Source organism: Doryrhamphus excisus, linkage group LG14 (assembly GCF_037039965.1).
Source record: "Doryrhamphus excisus strain RoL-2023G ecotype Guam linkage group LG14, RoL_Dexc_Guam_v1.1, whole genome shotgun sequence".
NCBI lineage: Eukaryota > Metazoa > Chordata > Actinopteri > Syngnathiformes > Syngnathidae > Doryrhamphus > Doryrhamphus excisus.
This window is the reverse complement of record NC_136370.1, coordinates 12,298,867-12,309,799: the sequence shown is the minus strand read 5'-3', so window position 1 is coordinate 12,309,799 and position 10,933 is coordinate 12,298,867. Positions and strand designations below refer to the sequence as shown.

Below are 10,933 nucleotides of genomic sequence, written 5' to 3'. Positions count from 1 at the left end.
TGTACCCAGCTTCTCGCCTGACGACAGCTGGGATAGGCTCCAGCACCCCTGTGACCTTTGTGAGGATAAGCAGTAGAAAATGAAAGAATGAAACCAAAGCCATTGGTTCAGAGGTAATACCAGTATTGCACTTATACCAGTACATTATAATTTTTTCCATGTACTGCATGGTACAATTTGCATGTTCTGTATGTGAATTGATTATGACTTTCTCTCTCTGGGGCTTGGAAATTGAAATAACGGGGGAGGCGGGGTGAACTTATTGGCCTTTTTATTAAATAATGGTTCTTCACCAAAATGATCAAAGAAACAACTTGGGATGGTTCAGTACAAAAAGACAAGGTTAGGAAAGGAACAGATATATGTATTACGTTGATGCACACACCATATTTCTGCATTACTGTCATTGTTGTTGATTGTGGCATTTTATAATACGAAGGAAATGCATTTTGTTTGTCAAATTAGATACTCTATTGCCTTCTTCACTGCAATATACCCAATCATTAAGGAATAAATTTGCTGTGTGAGAATAATTTGCCTTTTATCCCTGTTTCTGAGGTGACAGTCGGAAACAGTCCTGTCTGTGAATGTACAGTATTTGTGTAACTTATATGTTTTTGGTTTGGGTTGTCTTGTCTGCGCCGTGCGAAGACTTGGACCGGTTTTCCGAAGTATCTTCTTTGCTCCGATTCCCCGATCTCGTCCTGTTTTCCTTTGACAACTGGCGGTACAACTTGTGAAGTCGCTCTGCATCCACATCAGCATCGTCTGCGCCCTCACAGCAGCGGATCCAGGTTTGAGGAATGACCTCGATGCCGTAGTGTGCACCGGCTATAGCCCCGGCCATGCAGGCTATAGTGTCTGTGTCCCCTCCCAGGGCAAGGCTGTATGCTATTGTTCGCTCCACGCCACCATAATTCTCTGGAAGGTATTCCCTTGGCTGCAAGCAATGAAGAACGCAGAAGATGGCAGTTGGAACTGACTGGAGTGCTGCAATGCCATTACCTAAAAAAATAGGTACAATGATTTGAATGTCATAGAGCAGTGGTTCCTCAACGTTTCACAGTCCCAGCACCTTCATTTGACCTGAAGTCATGTGCCTTCTGGTCCTGCCCACTTAAAAAACATAAACTTTTAAAATACTATAATAAATAAAAATTAATGATTGGTATTTTACATTCACAGTTTCAAAGTTTACAGGTAATCAAAATAGATGGCATCATTCAATAATTCAATTGCAACCGATCGACGAACGTTTAGTTGCATACCGCCTCCTACTGTATCGGAATGTAGACGCGTTCTGCACATGCGCTTCACCACCGAGGTCGCCCGTATGTAGACGCGTTCTGCACATGCGCAGTGACAACCCGGTAGTCACAAACTTCGATCATGATAAACACCCGTCGAAACGCATATGATGCTGCCTTCAAGTTAAAGGCGATAGATTTGGCTGCCAGAGTAGGAAACAGGGCTGCTTCGCGTAAGCTTAGTATAAATGAATGTATGGTGAGACGTTGGAGACATCAACATGAAAAGCTGACAAAAACCAAAAAGACAGTAAAAGCTTTCAGAGGTAAGAAAAGCAGGTGGCCTGAACTAGAAAGCGTGCTTGCAGACTGGGTAAATCAACAAAGAGCAGACGGCCGAGGTGTTTCCGGTGTGCAGATCCAACTAAAAGCCAAAGCAATCGCCACGGAAAAGAACATTGAAGACTTTACAGGTGGACCGTCGTGGTGTCTCCGATTTATGAGGCGAAAACAACCCACCGAGGAAACGGTGACAAGTACTCAAACGAAGATAATGCAAGATAATTCCATGGGACCGGATGACGTCATAAACATGGATGAGGCACCTTCGACGCCTGACCTGCCTCACACTCGGACTGTTAACAAGAAAGGTGACTCAATTCAGTAATTCACGATTCAAATCAACACGGCAATAAAGATAATTACAGATAATTCCTAAATAGTTGTGTACATAACCTCAGTCGTATGCCATTCTAAATACGTGGCGTTGCGTTCATTGTACATAGAGTTCATGTATTATATACAGTTAGCATTTGCTATCAAACATGACAGATATAAGAAATTAAAAGTTAAACTATTGATCTATGTACAGGACAATGCCTCCAAAGTCAAGGCAACATATTACAAAGCCTTCATTCAATGAGCACATTTTCTAATTAGTCATTAAATAATAGTTTAACAAACCAAGGTGTAGAAAACATTGCTATTGTGAAGTTCACTCATACAATGAATTACTTAACACCGTTTTCATGTTTAAAAAGTGTTATTTTGCCGTGGCGGTGCACCACAATCCATAAAGTGGGAAACCTGGATGTTTGCATTGTGTGTGAATGGAGAGATGAATGTTTGCATTATTGCTTGTTATTGTATGTGAATGGACTGACAGAAAGGCAGATAGATGTTTGCAATATGTATGTTATTGTGTGTAAATTGACGGATATTGTAGACGTTGGCTTTGTGTGCTATTGTTCGTGAATGGGCAGATAGACATTTGCATTATGCTTGTTACTCTACGTCAATGCTTCTCAAATAGCGATGAAAGCTTTCATTTTCGTGCGGAACTGCCAACATGACCATTTTATAGTACTCAACATGGAATTTGATTCTTAAATATGTTTGTGTGCTCTCCATTTTGTTGCATTTTCCTGGTTTGGTGAATAGATTACTTTCTCTAGCATTTCAAATTGGGGGTGGGGGGGTGACTTCCCTGGAGGGGAAGGGCATGACATAAAATAATTGACGAACACTGCTTTACAAGAATGGAGTGACAGAAGTTTGGACTGCTTGTGAATCTGAACAGACAGATGAATATCTACAATGTTTGTGCTATAGTATGTGAATGCAACTTGGATAAGTTTAACTCATACGTAATTTAAACTGTATGTCCTAAATGTAGATTTTCAAAGATTAGTACTGACCCAGCTCAGAGATGACCTCCTCTATGGTGACCTTGTTCCTGTCCATCAAATCTCTGACTCGATGAAGGCGGTCACAGAATGGCTTCTCTGCTTCTTTCAGGCTGTGCCAACACACAAAAAGTGCCTGCTTTAAGAACATTTTCATCATCACCAGCAACTCAAAAAAAATACTTTCCTTCGAACAGTCATATTTTTTAGGTAAACATGTTAAGAGGAGATAAGCATGTCCTTATTTCCTCCCAAGATTTTGTGACAGGAGCACCAACTTGTCAACTGCAGGGATGCTCTATGGCAGGTGACAATATTGCTACTGCAACTGAACACCCTTTCAGAGGGCGAACTGGTGGGTGGTACCAAGAGATGGTTGACTCGGTGCTGGAAAGACAACTTCATGGTGCTTCTACCGTTTCAGTGGTTCTGTGTCTGCTATCCCCACTTCCTAGTTGCAAGTACCTTGACAGCTCATTTTCAATTTCCCCCATCTTTGGGGACTTGTTGTGTGCTGTTTTGAAGAAGTTTGCCAGTGTCTTCTTAGCTTTTCGGTGCTGCTGCTGTCTCTTGGTCTGTAGGCTTGGCCACGGTGGGAACACAGTGGTCGGGCAGCTGTCTGCTGCACTGGTCAGCCAGTAGAGACTCCACCTCCAAGACAGCTCTCTTCCTGCATCAGCACTTTCACTGGAGATGTAGGTTGTCTTGAACCATGGATCCACAAAAGAAGCCATGTCCAACAGACCACTAGTGGGTGGGTGGGAATACTTAGTGTTGAGATAATCAATCATTTTAACTCACTATTACTCCATATGCCAGGAGAGAATGTTTTGAAGAGGTACAGAACCTTCTGAAGAGTTCTGAGAACTTAGTGATCGACCTCTGTAATCGCTTTTATTCAAGTACAAGATCTGAGTACGCTTAACAGCATTGCACTTAATAGCCAAGTGCAGTCTGTGACCGAAGCCACCACCTGTTTAGCTCATCCGCCTTGATGACAGTAGTTACAGCAACCAGATGTCTTTCTTGGAGTTTCCAGCATGCAATTGCATCATGAAGTGTTTCAGCTATATGCTCACCGATGTGAATAGCTAGCTTGGATACACGCAGTCGTTAATGAAGTGAACTGTCAAGCTCATGTAAGGTTGACACGTCCTGCTTGACCGCATATCGCTGGTCAAAACAAAATGGGTCACTGTATCAAGTCTTGACTTCCTGGTACAATTGTGGTAATCCTTCTCGTGCAAAGTAGTTGCGACTGCGCAGCTAATATCACGAGTCCATCGTTTTTTTTAGCAGCTTTTTAAACCTGCTTTTCTCCACCATTGCAATGGGGACTACAGTATATCTTTAATGATGTGATAGGACACTGCTTCAATGATGGCACACCATGTTGCATTTTCCATTCTCCTAAGAAACTAACAGAAAAATTGATGTGGTCCCCGGGAATTAGTTTGCCCACCCCTGCTATAGAGGGTTGGGCATTGTTTGAATTTGAGCGATTCCGATTCCTTGTTTCCATTATAGTTCCTAACAATTGTCGATTCTGATTCTTTTCAGGGGGAGGGTCATAAAGTTTGCATGTTTGAAATGAGGGCGCTAACCAATGTTCTTTGATGAAATATCCGTCTCTATGTCAGAATGCCAGAACCGGTTCCAATCGATGCTCAATATCTCCAAATTACCAAGCCACAGCTTTTTTTAAGTCTTCTACTATAGTCGCTTTTGGTTCCTCCATGTCTATTGTAGAATGAGCCTGGCTCTTGCCCCCCACCCCCCAGTTTGTGCGGAGACATGTTGTTACTTACATTCTGGCATCATTCCGTGCTGCCTCATCACATTCGAATTCCTCCATCTCTGCGATTAGTGTGTTGATGAACTTCTGAGGCAGGTCCAAGGCACCCTGCAGGGCAAGGTGGACTGCGAATGCTTGTAGGACTGCCCCGTTGTAGCCCAGAGAACAGGAATGGGTGAGCATGGCGCCCAGACGAGCATACTAGCAAGAAAAGAGAGTTTTGTTATATGAATTCAATTATGGATGTGACAAACAAGTCAATAGCTCCAACGTGCAAGTCTAAAAGTCGATTCTCCCTGTGCTCACCTTTTTAACATCAGCTGGATCAGGGAAGGCCAGCGCGAAGGGGGCCGCCCTCATTGCTCCCCCATTCCCAAAAGAGCCCCGACCATTAAACTGGTCCCTGGCTGGCTGGTACACGTCAGTGAGCTGAGGGGATGCCAGTTTCTTCAACACCTGGATTACTCCAGAGCCATAACCACGGCCTGGGGACAAGCTGTACTCCTTTGCAAACCTGGAAAAGCCCAACATTTTCCCGTTTGAATGAAACCACTGTTTACAGTTTACTTCACAACCCAGTGGAACAAAATTTGCCCCATAAGTGTTAAGTCTTTTGTCTACCTGCGAGCCATGTCCTGTTCATCAAAGCCAGACCGGGTCAGCAGAGACTGGACCACACAACGGGCCATGGCTGTGTCATCACTGTACTCAAGGGTACCTAGAACAGAATACTTGCATTTAGCATTTTGAGTGAATAAGTGTGAGAAGTATGGCAGAATGCAGTGTGCTCTCAGTATTTGGATGTTGCACGCAACACTCCCCAAATGGTGAGTGTGCAACGATTGACACCAAGCACCCTCAGCCATCTCATTGTGGCTATGCATGGAGGCTACGAGGGACTACCTCGATTGGTTGCAGTTAAAACGAACAGAAGAAAATGATCTTTATTTCTGGTAAGTGTGCAACAACAGTAATATATTTGTGGTACTTCATGTTAAAAATTTGTGCAGTGTTAATAGCTCATACATAGTGACATATTGAGCAGAAACTGAAACAGCCTGTAACCATACATAGTTCAGTGTAGTGCTCTTCCAAATCCATTCCTGTCATTGCACACTTAAAGGGGCCCTACTGTGCTTTTTCCACTTTTCTGACCTATAAATGTAGTTATGTTGTATTATTGTGTTAAATTATGTCCAAGTTTCAGATACGTTTTGCGCATTTGGAAGTGAGCCATGAAAGAAGTTTGGGATGGCTCAAAATGCTGGTTCAAAAGGCGTGGTAAAACCGCCTTTTTGTGATGTCACAGAGGGGCGGACTTCCTTAAATATTTAGGAAGCACTTTGGGCATGTGACCAATCACAGCAGAGTGGGCATGCCCAGAGGTGTGTGTGTGGAATTAATTAAGACAGACAGTTTTGGCAGGAAGCACAAATCAAAGGAAATACAGCTAGAATAGGTGCAGATTATTCAGAATCTAAAAAGTTTTCCGTGTGGGTTATTTTTCTGTGTGTAGCTGTAGGAGATCACAACTTGTGAAATGAGCATAGGTCCCCTTTAACGAAAATGGTGATTGGAACATTTTAAACGTTTCTTCTCTCCTTATTGTGAATTGCAACCACAGAGGTTAGTCCCCCCCCCCTGTTCTGCTATTAGCCAAGATGGCGATGATTGAGGGTGGTTGAGCTCCAACTGCACATTCACCATTTGGGGACAGTTGAGTGCAAAATCCGGGTACCTACAGCAAATCGTTTTTTGCCTTACTGCTAAGTGTGGAAGTGCGCGAAAAGGAAAAGGGTAGGAGACAACATTAAGCACTATTTGGGGGGGAGGGACAGGTATTTTTTAGATTATTTTCGTGTCCCTCTCATGCAACTAATTGGGGTAACTGTCTAGCAATGTGATGCTCCCCTATTTATCAAATCTTCGTGACCTTGTATTGGAGAAAATAGTAGCTGATGTCGCAGCAATGACACTTACCATTCTCTTTCGCCTCGTCGTCGAGACTGTTTATGTGCCGCAATACATTCTCCATCGGAACGTCCTCCGCTCCCTCAAACTCTCCGCCGACACAGTCGCCCAGCACAGCCGCGACCAGAGCACCCCTGAACCGAGACAAAGACGCCTGGCCACCCGCTGCAGCCACTGCTCTTACTGCGGTCGTGGCCATTCATCCGGCGGTTTCCGATAAGCGAGATGGTAAAATAAGGAACGTAAACGTATCCAAACAATAAACAACAAATGTCGGTTCGCCTGTCGCTCTAGCACTTGTCATTTGTCGAACAACGGAAACACAACACAGACACGCTGTGTCTCAAATGGAGTACTTCCGTCAGTACACGTCAAAATATGTTTACCAAGACTCTTACGTGGAAGAGACTGTCGTTTTAGGCCAGCGTATGGAACGTCTGCCATGATGGTAAGCAAGACATGTGGGCGGGGCTCGGTTGTCCACTGCCATGCGCAGTATACACACCTAGTGTTACATGTTTTTATTACACATACTATACACGATGACAAATCTGGTCTTAAGGACCGCATATTTGGCACAATTGATGGCGTAAATGTGTGCCGAGTACATGATCAGAATACAATGTTTCTAGATTCTGCTCACCATCATGGCGGCCACAACTGCGCAGGGCCTTACTAGGGAAGTAAATGTGTGGTTCACGGGCCGAGCCTGTGATGTATTCGGCGTACTTAGTTCTTTAATCAGTGTCGGGTGGGCCCAAATTCATTAATCTTTGCACACTTACAGGAAGTGACGATCACAATATTGATCCACCTCCTTATCTTTTCGACCATTTATTATTTAAATGTTATTACAAAGTCAAAGTCAATGGCAGTAAATTTGTCATTACTATTCAAGATGGAACAATATAAAATGTGTACTATAATACAAAAGGAAACAATGGGAGAGAAAGGGTGGGAATAAAACGTTTCATGTTTTTCTTTGATTTATATATTTTTTCTCAATTTTTCTCCATAATTTTCTTTTCCGTTGTGAAGGCCATAATTGAGTTCTGTTGTTTTAAGGATTGAGGGTGGTCGAGGTCTTGTCATGACTCCATTCGGGTATTGAGTGTAAAACATCCGGGTACTGGCGAAACATTGTATGTACACTTATGCACTCAAACGATAAACGTAATTACGAAAGTGAGCGAATTGAAACACTTTACTGTAAGTAGATGCCGAAGTGAAAGGCAAAGTGAACGTTGTCTAGTTTGAAGACGTCTCCGTCAAATCGTATTCATTTTTGCAGTTTAACTATCTTTATACCAAATAGCATAATATACATATTCGGTACAAATGGTAGCGCATAACCAATACCAACACACAAATACACGTTACACCTACAGACGCATCCACTCATTGTCCAAGGAGTTTGAATGTGTCTTCTTCTGCACGGTTTTCTGCTATGTTTTAGTTGACATAATGCCGCGGAGGGGAAAGCGTTCCGAGGCAGCGAAACGCCGATGGAGGACACACACCCTTGCAAAGACCAACCAGACCAGTGCACCCCCACAGGTAAAGTTTTGCATGTTAACACCATGTGGCTATTTCACGCATGTATTGACATGTCGTGACGTAACACCACATCCACAGTGACTACATTGTACCATCTTGCTAGATCCTAGCATGTTGGCATTTTAGCCAGTAGCCTCGTACTAAATTGCATACATTTAAATGACATGATACAAAAATTCATAGTATTGCACTTACGGCATTTGACACCATCGTACTAAGTGCTATCTTTCGCATTTCATCTGGTTGTAGAACACATTAAGATGTATTCCTTTCGTAACGATCTGTTAAAAGGAGATGTACTAATGTTATGAATGTATCCACGTTTGTTCGCGTGCTAGCAATTTGTACCGTTAGCATTTGCGTTTTGTTGGCGTATTGCCGATGTTAAAATAGTTTGAAAGGCAAAGCCCAAAATCCACCAAGTCGGTCTGAAACGCCGGTCCAGGGGTTATCAACAGGTAGGAGACCCATTCGCAATTCCCGCGGGAATGTTTCTCGTTGCCGGTTGCTAGCTAAAGTGCTAACCCAAGGAGCAGGGCCACGGAGAGGTGGGGGTGTTTGGGAGCGAGATGACTGCAGCATAATTAAAGATGGCGGAGTCGGAGGAATTTCGACTCAAACGATTAAAGGTAGGCAAAAATGTACTTGGGGTATATTTTCACATGGTCACCAAAAACGCTGTCAGATTATCCACCATGCTTAACCTCAAATTGCCATTTTCGGTCATTGTTAGCTTTGTCGTTGCGAACAAATGGTGTTCAGGCTAAAGCTAGTTAGCTTCCAACTATGTGAAGCTAGCTTGCAGTTGTGTTGCAGAGATGCGAGCACAACGTTCCATATCGCAGACTGCAAGTGTTACGATTATTAAACGACGACATGTTTTAGATTACTATAAAGGAGATGTGAGAAAACAACATTTCGGTGATGCAGTTCTGCAGCGTGTTGGACATTGTTGTTTTGCATTGCTGACATGCACAATAAAGCCGTGTAAAAATACGCTCGATCGAGTAAGTCAAAAATGTATTTAAGACGCCATGGCGGTTGTAATGCTAATATTTAAAAATGCTAAAAGAGCTTGCGGTTAAACATCCACTGGACAACCCGGGGCCTACAATAATCAAGCTCAATGCGTTTCGTTCATATCCACATGTAACGATTAACTTGTTTATGTTGTGTAGCCATACTCTTTAGATGCTCAGGTTAACTCGGACGTGACGAACATTTTATCCCCGTGTACAAAAATAATTTTGTGTATTTATGTCAACTGCAACATCATCACCATTCCCCATCACATTACCACAATTGCCCCCCCCCATTCAGACAAAAAAAATCCTTGCTGCTGGTAGCTTGCTTGCTTGACCCCAATTATATTAGGATGCATTTTGATAATTCAGAAAAAACTTGCATAAATATAATTGAGCTGAAAAAACAAAATAATGGCTTGCAATAATGCATCCTAATACATCACAGCATAGCATAGCAGTCCACAGATACCATGCAAATATGCAGCCTCTTAATCCGTCTCCTCCATCCACAGTTGCTGCCAAATGTTTGAATTTGAACGCTTCTGATTCTTTGTTTCTCCCCTTAGCATCAGCAGCACCTGTCCAGAGTGTTTGATGAGGTGATGGGGCTGGGAGACTTTGCTGACTCCTCACGAGGCTCCAACACCTCCTCTAGGAGCGGGGGTCAAGAGGAGACAAAGGCAGGGGATGAAGTTCCGGGACAGGATGAACAACAGCTAGAACAGGACAGCAGTAACAGCAGCAGCAGGCAAGATGTAAAGATGAATGACCAACACTCCTCATTTCCCATCCAACCCAGTGAAGGAGGAGGAAGTGGAGAGGCAGCATTTGATGATGCTTTAGATGGCCTTCCTTCATTTGGTCCAGAAGAGGAGGAGGAGGAAGAAGAAGATGATGATGATGAAGAAGAAGAAGAGGACTGGCACTTTTCCTTGCCAGCTGGGACACTGGAGGATGTCGACAGTGACAAAGCCAAGTGCAAAAACAATCAAGAGAGAGCAGAAAACGACCAAATTCAAGAAGATCCCTCTCCTCCAGAGCTCAGAGTAGAAGAGCAAGAGACGGAAGCAACCAGTAGCTCTGCAAACACTTCCCACTCATCAAAGGATAACACACCTGAAAGCAGCCAAGGTAGAGTATGTGCCCTCATACGTAATTTAACATTCAGCAAGTAGAGCACAACGAAAATCAAATATGTATCATGTGTCACAAAAGTGACTACACTCCTCACATTTGTGCAGATATTTTATATCTTTTCAGTGGACTAAAAAAATAATCACAACCACAATCCCTGTGGATTCTAGGCTGAAAATCTAAAATACTTAGCCATTTTGACCTAAATACGTTTCCATGCCATTTTGACCTTATTACGTTTCCTTGAGAATAGCACCTGAATTGTTACTGTTATACAAGCTGTACAAACGTGTACAACACTCATAGGTTTCTGGACAATTACTTTGCATGTAACCTTTCCCCATTTACACTCTCATCAGATGCAGGAGTCCTGAATCAGACGGAAGAAACAGAAGACAGTCAGCAAGGAGAGGTAGGCAAACAATAGTAATTACTTTATATCATCCAAGGATGAAATTACAAATATTTTCCTGTGTCCTCATGATGGTTTTAATTTTATTCAAACACAGCTATTGCAAT

General features: G+C 43.0%; 2 protein-coding genes across 10 annotated transcripts in view; one reads left to right on the top strand and one right to left on the bottom strand.

The window, feature by feature from the left end:
• Nucleotides 1–254: 254 nt before the first annotated feature.
• On the bottom strand, nt 255–7,132 carry adprs (ADP-ribosylserine hydrolase). The gene is made up of 6 exons (XM_058091359.2): nt 6,708–7,132; nt 5,349–5,445; nt 5,034–5,241; nt 4,741–4,928; nt 2,945–3,045; nt 255–1,005 (listed from the first exon to the last, which is right to left on the bottom strand). Exons 1-6 carry the CDS (start codon nt 6,895–6,897, stop codon nt 608–610), a joined length of 1,182 nt encoding a protein of 393 aa, XP_057947342.2. The 5' UTR covers nt 6,898–7,132; the 3' UTR covers nt 255–607.
• LOC131140688 (zinc finger MYM-type protein 4) overlaps nt 1,373–10,933 on the top strand; it is a 36,199-nt gene continuing 26,638 nt past the window's right edge. For 4 of the 9 annotated variants that reach the window (XM_078795899.1, XM_078795898.1, XM_058091352.2 and 1 more), the window contains exons 1-4: nt 1,373–1,897; nt 8,155–8,255; nt 9,847–10,420; nt 10,774–10,826. In XM_078795899.1, coding sequence (XP_078652025.1) covers nt 1,390–1,897; nt 8,155–8,255; nt 9,847–10,420; nt 10,774–10,826 — 1,236 coding nt within the window. In that variant the 5' untranslated portion in view covers nt 1,373–1,389. Of the gene's footprint in view, nt 1,898–8,154; nt 8,256–8,360; nt 8,885–9,846; nt 10,421–10,773; nt 10,827–10,933 lie in introns of those variants that run through there. The other 5 variants (XM_058091354.2, XM_058091356.2, XM_058091357.2 and 2 more) reach the window with 5 other exon arrangements.